The 23450-nt window shown below is 39.3% G+C and overlaps 4 protein-coding genes across 9 annotated transcripts; 3 read left to right on the top strand and 1 right to left on the bottom strand.

The window, feature by feature from the left end:
• Positions 1-99: 99 nt before the first annotated feature.
• LOC105277086 (ragulator complex protein LAMTOR1) lies at positions 100-1868 on the top strand. The gene is made up of 5 exons (XM_011335240.3): positions 100-312; positions 593-669; positions 782-871; positions 1083-1281; positions 1354-1868. Exons 1-5 carry the CDS (start codon positions 268-270, stop codon positions 1441-1443), a joined length of 501 nt encoding a protein of 166 aa, XP_011333542.2. The 5' UTR covers positions 100-267; the 3' UTR covers positions 1444-1868.
• A 627-nt stretch (positions 1869-2495) lies between these two features.
• Positions 2496-6842, top strand: LOC105277083 (nuclear transcription factor Y subunit alpha). Of its 5 annotated transcripts, none has more exons than XM_011335235.3 (7): positions 2496-2632; positions 3547-3859; positions 3952-4091; positions 4252-4425; positions 4616-4734; positions 4867-5011; positions 5114-6842. In XM_011335235.3, exons 2-7 carry the CDS (start codon positions 3568-3570, stop codon positions 5183-5185), a joined length of 942 nt encoding a protein of 313 aa, XP_011333537.1. In that variant the 5' UTR covers positions 2496-2632; positions 3547-3567; the 3' UTR covers positions 5186-6842. The 5 variants fall into 5 exon arrangements, with proteins under 5 accessions (XP_011333537.1, XP_019886480.1, XP_011333538.1 ...); XM_011335236.3 differs by lacking the exon at positions 2496-2632 and adding an exon at positions 2679-2978; XM_011335234.3 differs by lacking the exon at positions 2496-2632 and adding an exon at positions 2680-3095.
• LOC105277085 lies at positions 6337-9016 on the bottom strand. The gene is made up of 2 exons (XM_020030922.2): positions 7718-9016; positions 6337-7652 (listed from the first exon to the last, which is right to left on the bottom strand). Exons 1-2 carry the CDS (start codon positions 7943-7945, stop codon positions 7473-7475), a joined length of 408 nt encoding a protein of 135 aa, XP_019886481.1. The 5' UTR covers positions 7946-9016; the 3' UTR covers positions 6337-7472.
• Positions 9017-12680: 3664 nt separating this feature from the next.
• LOC105277082 (U8-agatoxin-Ao1a) lies at positions 12681-20813 on the top strand. Of its 2 annotated transcripts, none has more exons than XM_011335232.3 (3): positions 12681-12983; positions 17682-17763; positions 18479-20813. In XM_011335232.3, the coding sequence occupies exons 1-3, from the start codon at positions 12899-12901 to the stop codon at positions 18639-18641; spliced, it is 330 nt and encodes a 109-aa protein (XP_011333534.1). In that variant the 5' UTR covers positions 12681-12898; the 3' UTR covers positions 18642-20813. The 2 variants fall into 2 exon arrangements, with proteins under 2 accessions (XP_011333534.1, XP_011333535.1); XM_011335233.3 differs by having other exon boundaries at positions 12682-12983; positions 18506-20813.
• The last annotated feature ends 2637 nt before the right edge of the window (positions 20814-23450 follow it).

Genomic DNA, 23450 nt, shown 5'->3' with positions numbered 1-23450 from the left:
AATAAGAATCTTTTCAAATGACAAAACTCAATAGGTGGACTCCAGATATCGCGGACGTCCGGTGCCTTTGCTACACCGAGTTTACACATCTACAAATCATTTTGCGCCCTGTCAGTGCTGATGAAAATGCGAGTGTGTGCGTACGAGTCCCGCCGCGACGACAGCTGATTCACCCGATTGTTTACCGGAAGAAAAATGAAAGACCGTTCGCAATAGCGATTACACCTTGCTGGTCGAAAAAAGATACGCTGGAGATTTGTTTCGAAGATGGGATGCTGCTATAGTTTCTGCAAGGAGGACACCGGGCCACAGGTAAGCGAGTTAATCAGGAGAAATCGCATTTCTCTGTTTTCTGGATACCTCGCGTCTTATCACTTGACGTGATGCGCGATCCGCACGATTTATCGCGGATCACACGCCTACTTGGCGACCAGTAAATTGCGCATGATTGGTGTTACGTTTGTGTAAACATTTTTATTGCATAACGACGACGAGAATAACAAATAGGATGTCGAAGTAAATAAACTACGCGTTTTCTTTAAATATCTGTGACGCATCTCCTTTACATATCGACAATACTTTTTATTCGCAGAGTGGAGAAGCAAACGAGAGGACGCACTTGCTGGTCGATCCTGTCAGCAATAATACGAACATACCAAGAGTACACAGGTAAGCAGTATATATTGAGCTTGTTTACTGATTATACATTTAAATATTTAAATATTTTTCTTGAATAAAGAAGGTTACAAAAAAATTAAATCTTCAATCTTGTTTCTTCCAGCGATGATTACGTTAACCAATATGCGAGCTCCGTGCCTAAGAAAACAGACGAACAAAGTGCATTAAATCGAATTTTACACGAAACCGCAGCGTGAGTAAATCTTGTGTATTGACTTTACATACTTTATATTTTTCTTTCATGCCGTGCTTATATTCTTGCTTTGTTTAACGGATGTACTTTTCCGTAAGCTACATTTTTACTGTATGATCATTAGCGTGTTCCATGAAATTAAAATAAAATTTTACAAAAATTTAGTGAGACGCGAGACAATTTTGCGGACCAATGGCTCTTCTTCTTACAGCAACGTCATAGACGTGGGCGCGTTGGACACGCATAATCTAGAGCAGCATGAGTACATGGACAGATCTCGCGCATATATGAAGAGGATAGAAGCAGCCAGAATCAAACTCCCCGACAGCACATCTTGTCTACTGAAGGACGTACCTGCCCCGGAAAAAATATTGGCAGCCGATCCGCTTACTCCTGGGGATCAAGGACTGGTAAGAAGACTGCAAGCTGCCCTCTTCTGTCACGCTCACCATTATAATAAACAAACGTATTGAAACTTGCAGATTACCGAAATGCTCAACAATGCTGTAACAGCGCTTACAGACATAAAAGTCGAGCACAAGGAGGACCTGGTAGTTCCCTTCCTGTCGTGATCGATAAATATCTCCCACCGATAATCTCATCTCATTCGATTGCAAATTTAACGGTCGCGCGTCATCGAGAAATATACGTGTATATCCAAAGTGTGGGAATCGACCTGAGTCACGACTTCAACCTGGTTGTTAGGACGAAGGATCGATTAACGATTGAAATATAGTGTATTATAAAGGGTGTTAAAATACTGCTACCGCGTTTGCTTTCTACATACTAATGGCATTACAGTTATATCGACTATACATATATCTCTCTATCTATCTTTCTCTCTCTTATTTACTTTCGAGATTTAGAGGTAAGGTGTGCGCCGTAGTGCACGTTAATACCTATGCGAAGGTTTTATGTCAAAGATTTATTTGTTAATCATTCTATTGATATATATACATATATGATATTCCACTAAAAATGAAAGAATGCTATTTTACCATTGTTCAATAAATTAAATCAAATCAAATAAATGATTTTCTTGTCATTACAGTGTAACGAGCATATATGGAATTTATCGTCTTGTTATCTCACGTACAAAATTAATTTATATGGTAAACATTAACTAACATTTATTTATGTATTGAATAATTTAGGCAAAATCGGTATTTCTTGAGAATAAAAATTTGTTTCTTCTTTTCTTTCCAAATTCTGCTCTGCTACTTTATTTATGTTTAAACGAACAAATTATTTAACCATACATTTAATTGAATAATTGTACTTTTACTTTGTAAATTGCGAGTGAGTGTGAGTGATAAGAATGATCTACAATTAACTCGAACTTGAGAATATTCGAATTCCATGTTGCTCAATCATAAGTAAATTCAGAGTCTTAATTGACTCTGTGTGTATGCGCAAATAATTTTCTATAATTTTACAAACGATTAGCCAGATCACAGCCGCGATAGATGCTTTGAGGACAATGCTTTGACGGAACTCCGTTAGCGAAAGTAAATAGTTGGAGGCGCGCGAATCTTGAATTGCGCGCGATAAGGGAGAGGGTAAAGACGCGGCGCACGATTGGCCGGCCGCTTCGCGGCGCAGAGGGGCATCGACCGGTCTCGATGTCGGGCTGCTATCGGAGTGGCAGTTCTCGCTGTTCAGTGCCACCAATACACAAGAGCCGAGGGACTATCTATCGTCGACCATTGGTCCTCAATTCGCCGACCAATCATTGGGAAAGTGCTCACGAAAATATCCAATGTAAGTTCACAAATTATCAAACATCAGCCCGATACGCGGCACGGTCGCGCGCCCACGTCCGTGATTAACCCTAATTTCGCAACCGCGTCCGTGCATCGTCGCGCGAGCGATCGCCCTCTCCGACGCCGAAAAAGCTCTCGCCACACGGCCATGTTTGCTGCGGCGATATCGCGGTTCTCCGACGGATGTCCGCGTCGTCCGATGGCGGTCGAGCGCGTTCTCGCCGAGTCGTCGAGCGACGGAACGGGCCCGCGCGAGTCGCACGGCGTGGGTCGCGGTGACGGCGTCTTCGGTCACGTGTGTCTGGTCCGGAAACACGAGGAGAGATGTTTCACGCCAGGAAACGGTACATTGGCGACGCGTCCTCGGTGATCCATTTCTGCCTTCGCGCGGCACGAAGTTGCGTGCCACGCTCGCGCCTCGGTCGACTTGACGCGAGGCACGGCCTCCAGGCGATTATGCCGTATGTTCAATAAACTGTGCACGCAACGAACGATCCGTCACGTTGACGGACCAAACGTAGCCAAACGATCTCCACCTCGCATCGATCCTTGGATCGTCCCGCGCGTCGTTAACCTAACCTAACTTAACAGATAGCACTAACGATCTGGACGATCATATGATCGGTACTTAACATCGAGCCGTTATGGCTTGATGGTCGCGTCGTTCAACTACCTTATCCTAACGGATAGAACCACAACGGTTTCGACGATCATATGATCGGTAGTTGACCGAGGAGTTACACGATGGACGCATTTAACCTCGGTTTGATCGACGGCACATGGGATCGAGTGGTTACGTTCAATAAACGCGTCGTTTTTTATTATTAAGTAATATTTATTATAATAATTATTAATCAGATATCTTCTAATTAACTGCTTTTATTCATGAACGAATTGATTCTTTCGTTACAGTTAATTTAGTAGCATTTTACCATGGAGCAGCTCAGTGAGGGGCAAGCGGTTGTAGTAGGCAGCGCTGGTGAAACGGTGCAAGTGGTGCAAATGGGCCAAGGTGGCCAGACCATGATGCTTCCACAGGCCATACAAGTAGCGGCACCTAACGGGCAGATCCAGGTCGTTCCCGTGTCCAGTCTGACCAGCACGGGGCAGCAAATAGTCATTCAACAGCCACAGACAGCACAAATTATTCAGACTCCCGATGGACAGACATACATATATCAGCCCGTGCAATTGGAAGGTCAGGTCCAGCAAGCCCAACCAACAGGTACGTCGAGTCACGTTCACGAAATTCCTCGAATCTCTTTGACAAACGGAATCGTTCTTTAAACCTTCGACCTGTGTACTTTTTACTTACAGTGATTAATCTTAATGGCAATCTCATGCAAATTGCCGGCACTACGTCGCAAAGTACCACTACTGCAGCGACTACAACTCCAGTACAGCCATTGGGCAGTCCCACATCCTCAGCATCGGCGCAAGGAGGAAACGTTGTTATGGTAATTACTGGCAAGAAAATTCCTCTTACTTTCTTCTGTTTCTCCCAATAATTATATTGCGTTTAACATAGATACATGTTTTTTGCAATTACGATGATTTAATGTTTCCTTATCATTATTATATGATAATTAATGCTTGGTTGTATTTTGCTATAATTAGATGTTACCGAGCAACAGTGGACAAACACAGTTCCAAAGAATGGCACTGCCCAGCGCAGAGTTACTTGAGGAAGAACCGCTTTATGTCAATGCCAAACAGTATAGACGGATATTGAAACGTCGACAGGCACGTGCCAAGCTTGAGGCTGAAGGGAAAATACCTAAGGAGAGGCCGGTATGTATCCTTCCCTTCCTTTTTGCATTTTAATATTTTTCTTCGTTTCTTGTAGTACATAATAAATGTTTTCAAGTTGTATTTAAATATCAGTTTTCGAAAGAATCTTTAGAAACCATTATACGTAACTATTGCAGTGTGCACGTTTATCTCTCTTGTTAAGTAAAGAAAATTTTCCTTGCAATAATAGGTAATAGAAGGTAACGTAAATTTGCAGAAATATTTACACGAATCCCGACATCGGCACGCAATGAATCGAATTCGTGGGGAGGGTGGCCGTTTTCACTCCGGTCAAGTGAAAAAACGGAAGTAAGTGATACCTATTATATATTCTCCTATAATGAAATTTTATCGTACAATAAAAAGAAAAGGAAAACAAGTAAGAAGTGGTGTTTTACTCATTCTGGTAATTTTACGCATATAAGAGTGTAATGGTTGCAGTAGAGAAAACGCAAACTCCACGATTACCCAGCACATCACAACCTCAACCAGCACCGATACCGTTCGTACTGTAGCAATAGCAGCCGCAAATGTAGGTGTACAATATCACGACACAGACAATATGGCATCCACGATTGTACTTGAAGTAAGATAAGCTTTCTTCTTTCTTTCTCTTCAAGTAGTGACCGCTTGCGATTCTCGCGGGAATCTCGAATTACATTTGCCGTTTTTTGATTGTTTGTTGCAGAAACCAAATATTCCTCTGCAAGACATGATCTCTGATGACGACATTATTACAACAAACAATCATATAATGTAGAAAATATCACGTCGTAAGTGGAGTATCCGTGCGCGAGAGGTTTGTGTCGGTGGTCATATTGGACATTTGCATTTTGTACATATTCTCATTCAAACGCGCAGTGTATAATAAAACTGTAATTTTTACAACCACGCAGTTGTGGGAGGTATAGCGTGAAGTTAGTACACATTAAGGCTCTCTCTCTCTCTCTCTCTCTCTCTCTCTCTCTCTCTCTCTCTCTCTCTCTCTCTCTCTCTCTCTCTCTCTCTCTCTCTCTCTCTCTCTCTCTCTCTCTAATTGTTTTATTATTCTTTGACTGATTTAGATTTTTCAATGCATTAGTCAAATAATTACAAAGCAAACGTAAATTATCGGCAAGAACCTTCAACAAAAGAAAAATTATGATCAAAATCATTTTTTTTCAGTAGTTCAAATTTGATTACAGTTTTAAAAATTTATTTTATTACAAAGTGTAATTTGTAACGTGCAAACGTGTATAATGTTAAAGATTAAAAAGGTGCAATAAAGACGCATCATTCGACATTTTTTCACCAAGACGATACGGTTTCAAATTGGTCAAAGAATTTGTAATTAAAACACTTACTCCGGTATGATTAAGACACCGTGTATATGCATAAATGATGCATGTACAGTTTCGCAGTATTCACAATTTTATGTAATAATGCTTTACTACTCTAACCGAAAGGAATAAGTGTTTTGTTTAATAAGATAAATATATTCAGTATGTATACATAAATTAGTTTTCATCTCTGATTAATAAATAAAAATTAAGTAAAATTAAAAAACGTATTATCTATCTGTTGCGGTACGCGGCATAACGTGTCTATTTCGTCATGTTTTACAAAAATTTCATGTTATTGATATCTTGCGATATGAGAGACTGAATTACGAATTGTATATATGTGCTGGGTAACTTTTCTTTCGGAAATTAGATTAAGTCATCAAATTAAGTTTAAAATCGAATTAGATATAAGTTAAAACTGAATTGGATATAAGTTATAACGCTTAAGTTTACGGTTAAGACCGAATTAAATGTAAGTTATAACGCTGCATCTTTGTATAATAATGCGAGTATATTAGTTAATCGAATTTACAAGAGATGAATGTATCATCAAGCAACATACAAGATGTACATGCATTAGATGTGTATGCACGATACATGAACTGTTTAATTCAGAGCTATTCCAGATATTGTTATATTTGATAGCTATATACGATCTCTCTAAGTACCTGCACACATTTTATCGGATTACGTATAACGGTTTCGAAAACTTCATTTCTTACGTAATTTTCTGCTTTCAAACTTTGATTCAGGTACCAAAGTTTTATTATATAGTCCAATTTGTTTTTTTCTTTTTATTAGCTATCATGTAGATAAAATATATCAAGTATCATATTCATTGATCGAAACGGACACATATATAAAAACGGATACATATGTGAAAACGGATCTAGAGACTTTTTGTAAATATTAATAAAAGTAAAATGTAAGAGCAGTGCTTATGTTGCGAGTAGTGGTGTTAAAATGGAGAAGAGGTTGTACAGCGCCGTAATTGTAAGTGCTCTAGTAAGTAATTGACTACTGGAACGTGAAAATGCGTTCCATAAGTGAAGCATTATTGTGTACCAATAGAAAAATATAAATTCTGTTTTTTAGTAACCTTCAGCGATTTATTGTCATGTGACTTGCACACGCTTCCGATGCCTATCGGTGTTAACGCAAAGTTTACGTCTACATCTTCATTACAAACGCATAATTTAATAATAATTCAGAATATTTTGAACGGAATATTTAAATTCGGTTTTATTATCGATAAACATTGCGATTCGGATCGATTTCGGTACTCCTCAATGACTCCCGCAATCCAGCGTTCTGTTTGCGAGATCCTGTAGCATAATCCTCTCTCCTGTAACTCCGATTACATCCGCGTATTCGGAATTGCCGGTTCTGTCAAAGAAAGTATTATAATATTTCAGATTGCCTGCACAATGAAACGTTATTTTTATGTCGAGTTAATATATTTATGTGATCAACGTTACTCACGTTACACGGAGAATTTCTCTTTCTTTAGGATCGGGATCCAAGTTATTGCGCGGTTTGACAATTTTTAGTGGCTTTATCAAGCCTTTCATTGGGCTCGTCCACGGATTTCGATAAGTGTATCTTTGAACAGTCTTCGGTATAATCCAGCCTTGCGGTAACGTCACTTCTTTTCTAGGCTGATCCAATCGCGACAGAAAATATTCATCTGCAACTGTACGACGATATCGATTGCAATGTTAATGACTAGAAATTAAGCAGAACAATTGGCGTGATTATTATAAATAATGAGTTCTTACTAAATTCTCCAGAATAATCTACTTGATAAGCAGTTTTCTTCAATTTATCGTTCCGACGTTGTATCATTTCTTCGTCTAGCGCGACTCGCGGCAGAGCATTTTTTAAACGGGGAAACTTGTTGTGTATCTGTATTTGATATAATAATATAATAATTTATGAAGAAATATGTGCATACCAATTAATACGTTTACCTCGTTTAAGTAGTCTTCCGGATCCTCGCTTCGTTCGTTTTCAGGCAGCGATTGATTTTCTAGTCGCGTATTCAAATATTGCTTGTACGGCCCATTCAAGATATTCAAGGGTGGCGAGTAACTTGGTAATGGCCTGCACTCGGTTGGTCTCACCACTTTCTTTCCGAGGTAATCTCTCCTACAGATCGTTGCAAAGTCCCGCAAATCCTCCTCAACTTCCACGATCATCTCCGTTATTTAATTTGAACAGTTTAATTCACATTCGGGCAAATGTATGCACGAGCTTTTATTTATAAGAATCTTATTTTTATCTTTTTTCTTTTTCTTGGTGACGCGAACGTGAAAAGATCCATGAGAAAAAAAATACGATCGAAGTTTCTTACGTTGCGCAATACATTCCAAGATACAAGTCTTTTACGGTAAGTTTCAAGTTGCTTGAGTTTTTGCTTTCGTACTCCCAAAGTTAAAAGTTGCTCACTGTACTACATTCGCTCTGTTAAGTCTCAAAACACGAGATACCGTGAAATCGGGAATAGAAGCGCCATGGGATGTGTTCGGAACTGAGAACTTGCGACGTGAGACTTGTTAAAATTTCAAAAATATATGTACATACGCAGACGAGTAAGATCTTTCCAAAGAACAGATATAAGGCAAATATTTTATAAGACTTGCAAAGTAGCCAGAAGAAAGTTACCAAGAGTTACACAGATCTCCCAAAGAGATATACATGTACTTACTTCGAAAAAATTATGTTACATTTAAAAAATTTCAAAATTAATATAAATACAATAATATGAAAACTATGATATCTAGCGAGCAATCTCTAGGATATATAGTAGCAGTCTTTAGGATATACATTTATAGGTACAATTTTTATTTTTATTTTTAAACAAAATTTAAGAATTAAAATGATATGTCGCAATTAGCATCTCTACAGAATTTTCACATCACTCTAGCAACTTTGTTTATTTATATCAATTTTACAAAGAGGAAATCTTCCAAAACCATAATATTATAAGTAAAATATCGCGTCTCTTTACTTCTCATTAAACGTAAAGCTGCATAAAAATTTGAATTGCGAAAGCAACGTGAGATTTCATTTTGCAGAAATATTTTCCCGCGAATCTCATCACTGGCGCGCAATGAACAGAATTCATGGCAAGTCGTGGTGGTCGTTTTCATTCTGCTGCGGAGTTTCGTAAAGCATATCAACGGGTTCTAACATAATTACGCCGTTGTAACGTGGTTTAATGGTTCACAATCTGTATTTAATTTCTCTGGCCGAAAAGCCAGGTCGAGGTCGTGGCTACGGGTACAGTAATCCATCGCAACATAAGGTTCAGGACCGCCAGCGTTGTCCGTAATGAATCCACCGAGGTCTCCGGTAACTCATTACATAGACGATGTATAATATCAGCTGATGCATAGCACCCCCGTGTACCATAAACGCCAATTAGGACGTGACATCGAATTTCCTGGTCATGGGGGTGCGCTCACCGTGACGCAGACGTGCCTTTTCTTCCTCCTCGTGCTCGTTCTCCTAAAGGCGATGAGAGGGATAGAACGCCTCGAGGACACAGAAAGAAGCATCCGCGTTATCGAGAATTTGCGGGCTGACGTATTTCACAGGATCTCTCTTTCTCGTATCGTTCGGATCAGCATCGGATTATTTTTTATCGCTCGATTTTATCTCATCTACGGGGAGAAAGACGAGAAATAAAGAAAGCTCAGTATCGTCGTTATGAAATTGATTGATGGAAACTAATTGGTAAAGTATTGCTGTCAACTTTTATTTCTATTTTCTTTTTATTGTGTTTTTAATAATTGTATCGTTTTAACGAATATCGAATTCCTTTCCTAGTCCCCTTAGTCGATTCTTCTAACGATGTGCGCTATTAACAAATGCGATGCAATAACGGAACGTTACGGAATATACCTGTGGATCGAAGAACGTATCGAGGAATATTCATCAGCATTATCTTAAGATCCACATCCTTCAAAGTTCAAAGTGAGAGCAGCTCGATCAGATTGCTTTTGTATAATATAATGCGAGTCGTAACTCTGACGAGACCATGAGATTAAACTATTTCTCGTCGCGAAACGCAACGTGATATTGATATTTGATATAGCAAGCACGGCGAATTTATCTTGATATCGTAACATGATTACGACTTACAACGGAGCGTTACGCGGAAAGGAGATTGCGGCAGAGGTATGTTACGAGTAAATGCGGTTTATCCGATAATCCGAACGATGAAAGGACATGCCCTCGCACTCTTGTAAGCGCAATCACCGTCACGTGAAAGGTTTTCCGTTCGCAAACCACCCACAACCGACAATTTCTAAGTTCCATCTCGCCGTCACCTTCGACTGCTCTCAGCCCACCGCCCACGACGCAACCCTCGCTCGTCGTCGAAAGACGAACTTCACCCTCCTCAGCCCTTTTCGTATTAGGCGCCTCGTTTGTCTCACCCTTTTTAGGCACGAAACTTTGTTTCCGTTAGCCGAATTATTCTTAACAAGATTTGAAGAAATGTATTACAGCATTCGTCATTATACGTCGCGTCAAACATAAATGTACGACATTTACGTATATTATGTGGGTGTAGGATATTGCGCCTAATTTATGTATAAATTCGTTTTTTTATAAATAATAGTTCAGTACCTTTGCATTTTTGTATTTAAATAAGATTTGACAGATTGTTTCGAGAGATAAAACATCGCGAATAAGACGTATGTGCAAGACGAGACGTATTCCCAGTTGTATCAGTGTCTCAGCGCTTGCAGCAAGCTGAAATTGCACTATGATTGCCCTTAAGTAAACGTCGGAAGTTCACAGCTGCCGCAAAGGCGTTTACGGAGTCAAAGTCGGGTACTGAATAATGGATATTGTCGCGAAAGCCGTCATTTCATTATATTTCTCGTGCGTGGCTTAAGTGACAACTTGTGTAACTGCCGTGTTACAAACTTTCCCAATGCAATTCGAGAACTTAGCATCAAAGAGGCGAATATTCCACTAATGAATCCCTAGATTGCACCGTTGTCGCATATATTTAAAAGAGAAGCGTACTGTGCCGTTTATTTTTCTACACGGAAAATAAAACAACAGTGTGAAATGAGATGAAAATTGCAGACACTGAAACACGAGCTTAACTTTTTTAAGAGAGAATAAAAATTAGGAGAAAATCCGTGACGGTTTACACACGCCTTTTATGTATATACATTAATGTTAAATGTATATTTTAAATATAGAATTGAGATATCTAAAATTGGAAATATAAATGCATAAATGTAATTTATAAAATTAAACATTTCATTTTCTCTATGAAAAGAATAATAAATAATGTTTTTTTATCTTTAGGGATAATAATAACGAGCATTTTGAATATTTCGAATTTCTTTTCTTATTTGATTATTTACATTATTTAATATTATTTCCATGTTATTCTCAAATTCATTTCCCAGCTCGCTCTCACATGCGTCCAGCATTATGTTTCATTAAATCATTCCGCAAATGCACAAGAACGAGCAAACTTCTACAAACAGTAACTCAAATCCTGACGTGATTATTTCCTCTTTGGATCATCATATATTCGTGCAAAGCATTTTCGCTTTGTTTAGAGAATGACGGATCGTAGATCGCAGCTTTCGAGTTCGCTACAGGCAGTCCATTAAGCAGTCTATTACATGTGAAAAAACTTTAATCGCAACACTAAAGCCATAAGCAAATCGGCCAAACATAGTCAAGCATTCTTAAACGTAATAAATATGTTTAACTGCGATCAGTCGATGTGTTTACGACTTTACGTCAAGAAATTAAATTTTTTTCATGTGCAGTGGCAGGACGTGACCTGCTTTGTATGATAAATAAAACGAGAGATCGCATGCTCGAGAATCAGACAATACGCAACACGATGCAGTGGTCACGACAAACTCCCGCTGAACAGCTAACAACTAACAAGAAATTATTTGGTTCATTCCCGCGTAAAGGTTGCAATGAAATTCCCCGTGCACATGAAAACCGCGATGCATTAACACACGCGTATGCTTGTTATTTGAATTATTCAATCGTGCTTTGAATTATTTGATCAATTTGAGCTAGAAATGTTTTAATAAGTTACTAGTAAAAACTAAGTGTTGCTAGATTTTACTATTTTATAGTATGAACTAGTATGTACAACAATCTTTTAGTACTTTATATAATTTACTGGTAGTATAGAAAGATATTACGCTAGCAGATACTTGAGTTATTAGTAACTGCTACAGTAACAAAAATCATTAAATTCACGCGAATCAATTTTCAGAGCAGCAAATAGAATGAGAAATGTCATGTAAATACATATAAGTCACGTGATTAAAGGCCTGATCCTTCAGCTCCAACTTTGAAGAAACGAGATAAAAGTGCAATCTTATAAATCGCGAATAATGAACATCCTGCATCCCCATCTTCTACCTCCCTATCATTCCGTCGTAATTCGCGGCTTATTCCTTCACTTATACGTTTCCGCGAACTTATTCGCTCGTTCTCGTTCTCGTAACTCGGAATTTGCGTCTCGTTCTGTAACTGACACCTCTGACATTTGGGTTTTCATTTGTAGGAATAGCCACAGGATAGTTCCAAAGGGCTCCGAGGTCGAAAGGGAAATACAGAAAGAGACAGAACTAGAGAGAGAGAGAGAGAGAAAGGCACAGAGGTAGAGTTCGGATACCAGTTGCTTCGCAACCAGTTGCTCCTCTCCGAGAGTGCGGGTATCCGCCGAGGGTACGGCAAACAGCCGAAAAGGATTTAATCCCCCACTGTCCGAGGGGGTTGCGCTCCTGCGATGACACGATCAGACAGAACGCACCAGGGCGCGCGCGGTGGTGAACCTTGCGCCTGATCCGGAGAGACGCCAAGCTCTCTCGCTTCTACGTATCCTCGTGGGGGCGCATCGCCACGCCTCCCACGTCTATATAAGCACCATCGGCCACGGTGGAACCCTCACTCGCACCCCGAGTATCCGAGTGAACCGAGGGTGAGAATTCCCTTCCAGGAGCGCGGAGCGAGCCGAAGAGAGAACAGAGAACTGCGTGGAACTCCGCGGAACTTTGCGGTACTCGACGCCCTTCACGCGGAATTCTCCGCTTCGAATTTCTTCCGCGCGAGCGCGAGCCGAGCCGAGCGGGCGCATCGTCATAGGCATGAGGTCCTGTCTGCTATGGTTGTTCCTACTGTTGGTCGTCCTGGCCGACAGAAGCTTCGCCAGTCCTTACTTCGACGATGGTGGTGAGTTCTGGTCTGGTACCGTTTTTTTTCTTGCCCGCTGTTGATCGCGATCTGCAAGCCGCTTCCGAGATACGCGGCGCAAGGACTCGTGAAAGAGCATTCGGGGAGGATGTGTGAAAGAACGTTGTGAAAGCCTCCGGTGTCTTTCGGACGACCTCATCAGAGTTCCTGGATGTTCACGTTTTGGGGTCGCCGTCGCGGTATACACTTCGATTATTCAATTCTCCCGGGAGCAATAAGAGTACATTCGCGTAGATGATACGACACAAATATGGCCAGGATACATTTTCCATAGAATGGAAAAGATACTTATTTTTAGAAATGTTTACCCCTATAATTATGCATAAATGGAAAACATCTGTAACATGTTTTTACTGTAAAATGTATTTTTAAGAAGAAAATACTTTAATTTTTTTAAATACATATTATTTAAATATATTTTTTAAATATCATTGGATGAAACAGGGAGCAATCTCAAATTCGAAACTTTTTACACCTTCGAAGAACATTTGTGAAGTTTCATATTAAATGTATACATTTTTCATTTTTTTATGAAAAATCTAAAACACTTTGCTGTAAAGGTGTAATGTGCATCTATACATACATTATCTTTGAATAGAAGTTTTGACATTAAAGCATAAAATAAAAGCTTCGTGCGGAAGAAGTTTCCTAGTTATGAAAATGTGTGGAAAAAGTTTCATTGAGATAGATATCCGTTCTATTAAAGTTAGGATCACTGTAGAATCTTACATCGAATGTAGTTTGATGAGATCGCTTCTGTTTGTTTCTTTTTCGGAACAAATTGAATCTTTCGGAATTACACTAGTAAAAGAGGATTACCGAGACAGTCTTTTTTAGAGTACACAAGATTCTTGAAAACTGCACAGACATTGGAAACTCCTCAATTGTTGGTATTATTTAACGTTACGGAATTAATCAACCACTTTGCAAGTATTAAAAGTTGCAAATGGCAATATCGCGCTTCCCTCGCGATATTACGAAGCTCATTTAAAGTTGTAAACCATCGAGGCATTACATTCTTCCTTACAAGAGACTTCGTGCGGTTTACTTGATTACAATTACCAGAATCTAACTTCCAACAATTTACATGATAAATTTGAGAAATTATCTCGCATAGTCTACGCACAGGAAATAAAGCTTGTTCGCGCTATTATAAATTGCAGAACGATTTTTAAAGTGTTAGAAGTGGCGTATGAAAGAGAGTTGCAATGAATAACAATTTTCTGAAGGAATTCGATGCTGATGGACTCTTGTATCTCATCGACTCAGTCAGAGCACGGACGGTGTAAGTGATTTAAGTCTATACATGGTCGGACACGTACCGATTGAATTACGGCTCGTCACGTTCGACTAAACAATTCGCACTTGAAATTACGTTTGCTTCAGTAACATGTACACGATGAAACATTAGTATAGCGTAATTACGATCTCTTGTTCGTGGACGTACGTGAACGATCGATTGAGTTTCCTCTTATTACGTTAATTGAGTTTTATGGCCATTGTATCACGCAATTTGATAATTTATGTGTTTATGTCTCTGGGGTATGGAAATTAGATGATGGATCATCGCGTGATTATATTGATAAATAAATATTTGCGTTCATCTGATTAATTTGATCGCTCTTGACTCCCGGAAAACTATACTGTAATTAAGCAAAGTAGATCGACGGATCAAAATAGAGAAAAATGATGATTTTGCAAAAATCGCCGGTGCCGCTTGAAATCGTAATCAGTTTCCGGTAGGGCATCAGTCTCGATGATTTAATTACGTTTGATTGCTCTTTGGGGACTTCCTGTTGAGGATACTGTAATTGTTTATCGATTTCTCGATATTTCGTAATCGGTCATTTCGTAATGCGTCATTTCTCCATCTCTTCTTTTCGTTACGTCAGCTGACATCACTCAATATTATTATTATTCAATTTTATTTATATTTTGTTATGTGTATTAAGTCATCAATTTTATGTTAGAATCGAAAATCGCAATGTTATTTCGTTTATCTTTTCCATGTCTTTTTATATTTTACATACTGAGACCAAGATTATAGCAAAAACAATGAATAATATAATTAAATTATTGCGTGCACGGCGTAAATACGAGTTATATATTCCTCGTTACGAACGACGAAAGTGCAGTTGTACTTTACGAACGATAAAATGGAATTTATTCTACTGTCGTTTGCCACATTTTATTATCATGTAAGTCCACGCAGGAACATACGGTTCCTGATACTAACCGATAAGAGAAATATGAGAAAAACGGGTCTCGATAAAACGCGTTTGTAAGAAACAATAAACAATAACCAAAACATTTAGTAGAATTTATAATGGATTCGTAAAAACTATGAGTAATGATGTCACAGATTTTTTCTGCGATCAGACTACGACAGATTACGCATTTTAGAATTTCTGTAAGTGCTTCTCGCACTCAAGTTACTCGTTACTCAAGTTGCAACAATTAATTGTTTTCTATTATTTTTTTAGCGCAATTTTGTATCTCTTTAGTCAAACCGAATTAAATAACAGACTGAATTCAAATGGTAATTTCCGAAAGTATATTACTGAGCACATTTATGTAAAATTACGTCTTCGTAAAATTTTTTTCTTCTCTCCTCTCTCGTGCAATAATGATATCTACTAAGGACACGGCCTTGTGGACTACGGGACGGGCAATTTCGCAATTTCCTGACACGCTATATAAGAATATTGAGATATCGACAGCATCCCTGGGGCATTCGCGTAAAGACGGAGGAATAAGGAACGGTGATGGAGATAAGAGAGGAGAAAAGGTCCTTAGATTAGGACCTTAATCTCAGAGATCATCGATAGAAATGTCGACGAGAGAAAATGGATGAAAGAAGATAATATCGGGTTGTCGTCATTCCGAGTCCCGTTGACCCACGTGCAATACAACGAAATTCCGCTCCCATTAAGATTATCTTATAACAATTAATGAACTCGTGACCGATCGTTTATCACTTTTCATCCAATTTCCGTTCTGTCGCCTCATTTCTATCCTCGCGGAGGTATCGCGCTGTAATCTAATAATACGATGGTAATTTAACCGTCCTACTCTCATTCCGTCGCAAGCCACAAATAACGATAACAGAGAAGATATCTGAAGATTAAAAATATTTTCGTAGGAATTTATAGAATATTATTGATTGTCGAGAATTGATAAAGATATTATCGCAAGAATTAAAATTGCTGCGTGACACAAATATGAGCTAAGTCAGAAATGAAATCAAGATTATATATATTAAATAATTTTTTCAGGATTATAGAAATATGCAAAATAATCTTTTGCAAAAAATAATTCCAAGTGTTTTTTGTCGTTATAGAAATTTTTCATAAACTTATAATAAATAAGTATACTGTATTGCATCAATTTACCGACGACAACAGTGGAACCATAAATTTTCCTGAAAGAAAAAATGTCATATTTCATTTTATTTGCTCCAACGTAACGTGTGCTTTTCCATCTTGCCGCACAAAGGGTCTTCTCGTGTAAATTCCAGAAACGTAATCAGATTTGCCGTAATAACTTTAATGGGCCATGAACGTAACTTTGTTCTATGCGAGTCCGCATCGTTAGCAAAAACAAAGTTGTGCAATAATAAAAACGGAATGATGAAAATATTACATATAACTCTCTTAATTTCTATCGTATGCTTTGCGGTCAGTTTAGTATTTTAATAAAACTTTTTATTCGCAGTTTAACTTCGTACATGTTAAATTTTACCGGAAATATGGAATATGAAAGGTATAAAAAATATTAAAAAGTCATATTTTATTTTATTAAAATTATATTTTAGTTTATTAAAACAGTTTTCTATCATAAAATGGCTTTCAAACAATTTCAAATTTGTATTTGACAGAATTCTTGTAGATTCTCGGATATATTCTTCGTTTCTCCGTTTCGATTTACGGAATTTGTCCACAAAAATTCATACGGATTGTAGTACGTCAAGTTGCATTTCCATGTTCCCGTCGAGAACAAAGCGGCGGAATCAATAACTGTCGCGTGCAAATTTTGTCAAGAGAACCGATAGAACTGTATTCGCTCCAGCGATCGCGCATCAGTCAAAGAGATACGTCTAGCTACGAGATCGATCTCGTAATATCTTGTTGACGTCGTTTCACAAGATGCACATAGAATATTCTTTTATTTTTACGCACTCCTCATCTCTTCGATGAACAATAGTCTTTAAGCTTTCGGATCGCGGACCGCGAACATCCTTAGAGTTATGCTCGTGTATGATTAACGACACGTGTAGTCCTGTTTTCCGCGAGAAATTGCGTTCACGACCCTTGCGCTCGAAATAAAAAGAATTTTTCTTCTATTTAATCATTATTCATCTTCGCTAATAACGTCGTTAGCTTTTCAATTAACGACGGGAAATAATGCCTTGATTTTTAGTTTTAATCCTTGAAAACACCATAGAAGTGAATTAAAAATGATAGATCACTTCTCTCTTCTCAATTCTCAGTTTTCATTTCTCTTAATCAGAATGCTGAAACGTAAATGTCAGATAACTTTAGAATTCCCTCGTTTCATATCTATATTTAAGACGACGATCCAGAAAAGAACCATTGAATTGAGGTAGTTAATCGGGTCTGTGAACGCGGTCCAATTTATGGATCGTATTAAAACAGCATTCGTTTTATACTTTTGCAGAAGACGTGGGCGAGCTTCAAGGTGGCGACTCCTCGGATTATACAGACAATGCTCTGGAGAATCTAATGCGGGCAGCACAAAAGTGAGTGGATTATATTATTCGTCAATCCTGATTTCATTTTCCGACGACCCTTCCGAATGAGATTTTCTCCTGTGAAAAATGCTGTCTCCCATTTCCCATAATTTTCTCCTTCAGTTAGCTTTTGCAGAAAATGTATGCACTTTATGAACGCCGCGAGTGAAATGCAAGATAGTGCGTCGTGCAGATTCTTAGAAAAGAGATAAAGAGAGATTTTACAGTAAAGTTTAGTCTCATCCTAAAATGTTACGAAATAATTTCTTGTTAACAAAGAAAAATTCCGCAACAGAGAGAATGAAAGAGGAAGAGAGAAAGGATTTTATATTATGCATAAAAAACAATAAAAAGTACGCATGATATGTGTGTCTGTGTATGCATGTATGTGTGTGTATATGTGTTACACGTTGCAACGCTTCTCGCGCTTTAAATTTTAACAATACCCACTGAGAATTAAAAAATATCTGAAAAATACAACTCTTTACAAGAATCTTCTCCGGAAAAATTGGTCCTCTACATTTACGCGATCCTCGGGGGAAATTCTTCCCCAACGTATTACACGTATATCACAGTACTGCATGCGCGCGAAAATTGCCAACCAAATCGAGGGCGCGTTGTACAATTTTTGCTCTGCTTGCTCCCCGTTTTTCCTCCCCGTTCCATCTCGATGTTTCGATGTTTCACGAACAGGTATTCTCTCGATTCCCCTAATCTCGAGTAGACGTACCTCGTTGATATACTTGTATAGGCGGGCTTGCATAAGACGAGGCGGCAACTGCGATCACCGGCCAAAGGACTGCTGCTACAGCTCCAGCTGCCGCTGCAACCTCTGGGGCTCCAATTGCCAGTGCCAACGAATGGGTCTCTTCCAGAAGTGGGGCTAAAGGATCTCCTTTCCCTTCCTCCCTTCCTCCCCCCCCCCCTCTCCGCCATCCGATCATCTCTTGCGCTCGCGTCTCGTTTTTTTTCTCTGTCTTCGTTTTTTTCTGCCCATTTCTTTTTTACATCTATACCGCCTACTCTATCCATTCCATATCATACCTTCTCCTCCCCTGGAGAGACTGTCCCGATGACGATATCTCTCCTCGAGCACGCTCGGACGTTCCTCCTAATACGATTTACCCAAATCCGATATCCTTCATGGGCAAGCGTCGCTTCCACGACGCTTCGCCGATTTGCATTTTCGATGAAAGAAACAAAGGCCTCGATATACGCTTTGATGGTCCTCCTTTCGCGCGGTTTCCGCATCCTATTGTTTTAAGAGAGACACACCGGAGATCCTTTACTTGAGCTTGTGATATAGCACGAGATATCGGCAGGAGGCGACAACTCGCCGAAAATGGAAAGACCCCTCGCACGTTCTTCCACGGTATTCCTGCTTCCAATCTCTCGACGCGGTCTTTCACAACTACCTCTCGCGATGTTCGACGTCCGGGATCAGTTGCACCGATTAACTTGGGTTCTGCTTAAGATGGTTCCCACGTCTCTCTTTTTCTCTCTCTCTCTCTCTTTCTCTTCCTAGATCGTACAGTTCTGATTACAGTGACGGAGATAATGCGAGATGTATAATTAACTCACGCTAACCAGCTTTGGTGCAACCGATCCCTATTAGTCGGAGATCGCGATTTTTTGTGAGAATTGTTGTACCAAATGTAACGTCGTTCTACCCGATATTGTATTTACTCTTTTATTACGTTTACTCGATTCGTTTCGCTCAATACTTCCTCCGAATCCACATTGGGTTTTACGTCGTTTCATCTTCGTCAACGAAGATTGTCGTCGAACCGAAGCCGGAAGTGGCGATTACACACCGCACTCAAAGGACCTCGACTCGCACTCGACTCGATCGATCGTCCCTTCAGCTGCAGCTGGAGCCTGACCTTCCGAATGAGACACGCGAAGAACGCATGCAACCATGAAAATGTGTCTGTTAGCGTCTTGAAATAGCTGTTATTTCAAATTCCATTACTTCGCTCCGCTCTTAATGAAATGACTTTTCAACAGTATGAAATAAGAACATGAGGAACGTAACTCTTCACTAATACGAATTTCTTCATTAAATTCTCGAGTTAATTCAGACGCTACGTGAGACGTACGTGAACGCAATAAAGTTTAACGTTGCTTTCATTTCACTACCGATTTCGTCAGTCGTTCCCTAAATCTATGGAAATGCAAAATCTTTTGTAACGACACAAATATAGTATTAGAAAAGATAATTAAATACATTTTAATACGCCTATATTGATGCGAAAGTCTTCCGTTGCAATCAGGTCAATTCCGGTCTTCGCGCGTTGCATTGTTTCCTTCGACGATCTCTCCCGAGCATTAAAAGTGTACCTATGGAGAATTCACAGCTTGACTCGCGAATAATGACACAAAGAATCTCGACGACGTCTCGATCACGAGAACATTTTTCAACGAGTCAGGCTCGATTCCCGCGTCTATTTGTGACTCCGCGATCCTTCTGGACGGGACGAGAAATTGGAACGTTCAGCGGAAAAAAGAAATACGCGATAAATTGCAGGAATCACTATCCTCTGATTGGAGATATTTATCCGGCCACTTTCGCCAATCAGATCGTCGGTGTTCCTCTAAACGTCGCTCCGTCGAGGACGATTGCGAGGACGATCGATAGGATAATCAGGATCGGTGTGACGAGAGAGAGATTCTTCTTCCGATGAAGTTACGACACGACGAATAAGAAGAGGACGTGAAATTATTGTATAGGGTCGCCAGCACAGATCGATTAACTAATTAATATGTATATGTGTCTAAAACGGCGGCGATTCATTTAAACACATCTAGACGGTGATATCTGGATATCTAGATATTAGCAGACGGCCCGCAAATTTACACATTTCTCCGTACCGCCTCTTAAACTTACTTACAATTAAACGTACTACTACCTACATGTATTTATGCGTACGAATTACAAAGAAAAAAGTAAATACTACAATAATAGATGTTATATTGCATTGTATCCGAAGGTGGATGTACACGTACCGATATATATATATTATGGAAATATAAATATATATTATATATGTACACACACACACAGAATCTTTTAGTCTTTTCTTTAGTCGCAAAATCTGGCGCTCTTAACAGTTCCTTTTGCGCTATTTATTTTTATCTCGAAAATCTTCTAAATGCAAAGCTGTGTGCGCGGACCTGCTACGGACGTGTGTGCGACTCCGTCATTTCGTTTTCGAGCTGGTAAGTATGGATTTTATGCTTTAATTATGAATACGAGATCATTACATTGATAAAAGTTGTGCTTTGCGCCTGTTGACTCTTCAAAATTAATCTTATTGTTTAAACGTCTCTTCGATCGTTAAATATGTCAGATGCGAGAGTGCACCGAAGGAAATGTATAACGTAAAAATTCGAGTAAAGACAGGTTTCCTTTTTTGCACCTGTTAGACCAACTAAGAACCTTCGAAGTCACGATGACCTCTGTTCTTTGGCAGGCCGACGAGGCAACGTCATGCTAGACCTGCAGGGTCAAGTAACTGGATCGTGACGTACGATTTAACTCGCAACGTAATTTTCTTACGGCGAAAGATTACCCGACACGATTATACGGCATTCGCAGTTCCCGCTGCGATTTGCACTTAGTACCGAATGATAAATTCTTACATGGAATCTTTCGCGATTAATTACAAAACCGATTATCTCATTAAGACAGAGATGCATTACATCTGTATCCGATGATCTTTATCTTTCGCAATAAGGAACGAGTCTTTAGAAATACATTTATCACTTATGAATTCACGAGCAAGTTAGAAGCGATTCTTTCTGGGAGAGGTTCCATCGAATATCAATTTCTTTCACGTGCTTTTAATCGCAGTACTAGTTTGATGGTTTAGCTGGAAATAGAATCCGCGTGGAAGTAAATGAGGAATAAGGTTTTCGTTTCCTGTGTGCGTCCGTGAAGCTGAATTGCATTCGCGGAAACTCTATCAATGGCTTATAAAACCCGGAAACTCCTGATACCAGCACAATGAAACAAATGGCATTACTTCTTGCCGCGGCCTTTGGCATCTATAGTTCCGAGAACATGCACGACGCCTAGGGCTGTGTGCACTGTGGGTGTACACAATGGAGACCTCCTACCTCGTCAGCGCCAACAAAAATGTAAATTAATGCTTTGTACAATAACTCCATGCTTTTCAATGTGAATCGATCGAATAAATAACGGCGGGATCGGTTTTATTATTACAGAATTATATTTTGCATTATGAATGCTCACATTGCGAAAACATTTCTGTTCATCATGTCTGCATCATCCCGACTGCTGGTCTTCATTAGCGAGAATAAAAGTAGGAATAATTTTAATGTGGAAATAGTTTTAATAATTATTATTATTATTATACGAAATCTATAATCTCGTTTCGCTGATTAATTAATTTCATTAATATCTGTAACATATCGGAATCTCTTTTGTTATTCATGCTTTGTGTTTCAAATTTCGCTTATGCTTACACATTCAATAACGTCCGGATGGTGGGCCGATCAATAAAAGTGGCGCGCGGACAACAGTCGATCGTAGCTCCTGCTAATCGAGGTACACGTCTTTAAGACCGTAGCCGGATCTCGATCTCGATCTGGTGCAGGAGAGAGAGAGAGAGAGAGAGAGAGGGAAAGGGTTAAACGAGTTAACCCCGCGAAACCTCGATGACCCACGGTCCTCGGTCCGAGTCGACTCTGTGTCGTAAATAATTTCTTCGTGCTAATGCAACGGGTGTCCCGGGCGTATATCTTCTTATAAGAAATTTTATCACTATGTCTTGATTCATCGCCCCGATTCTGTCCCGGCAGTATATGCGCGCTCTGCGGTAATATGTTTAAGTATTGCTCCCCAAATGGAAAATGGAATTGATTTGGCAAGACGCACGACTTTCATCTCTTCATAAAACGTGCCGATCTACGATCTGCCTGAAGTACCGATTCACGATTTACGATAGCTATAATATCCGCGTTCAAAGAAAATCTTTCGTATGCCCTTCGAAATTTAATGGCCACTTCACGATGATTTAAGTAATCGTGTATAAATGGAGCGATAAATTTCTGGATATAATTATGAGTGCAAAGTTCTTGCGTAGCAAGGTCCCCCTCCGTCAGTTCGTTCTATAAAGTTTTGTTAAGAAAGTTTAGATTTAATGAAATTTCACCAAATTCAAAAACCTCTGAATATAATGTACAATTTCATGTATAAGTTATGCTGTTATGAAATAAGCAATACCACGTGTAAGAAATAGGGAAAGAATGGTTTATGGAAATTCACAACTATATAGAAGCGTTAGAATCGTGTATATGTTAGAATTCGTACGTTTACGTTTTCTACAGCAATTGTCAGCTGGGAGGAAACTTTGTATTTCGCTCGCGCGTCTCCAGTCTTCTGTTATTAAGATTTACTGTTAGTACGATCCGTTAATTCGCGCGGAATTAGCATTAGCACAGCAGCTATTACGAAATTATATTTAATACGGTGAGATTCTCCAACGGTCGTCTCTAAATTATAAATAATTTCAGCAATCAACGGCAATGTGAGAGGTGAGCCGTATGTGTGTCAGTGATGCAATAGCAGCACCGATGAATTCTTATATCTAACGGGCCAAGCTTTTCATCACGCACGTTCGCTCCGTTCTATTAGGCTCACGTAGGTCAATTGTCTTTCCAGGACGTGGCGC

Source organism: Ooceraea biroi, chromosome 3 (genome assembly GCF_003672135.1).
Source record: "Ooceraea biroi isolate clonal line C1 chromosome 3, Obir_v5.4, whole genome shotgun sequence".
Classification (NCBI taxonomy): Eukaryota; Metazoa; Arthropoda; class Insecta; order Hymenoptera; family Formicidae; genus Ooceraea; species Ooceraea biroi.
Note: the sequence above shows the minus strand (reverse complement) of the source record. Positions and strands in the feature narration are given on the sequence as shown.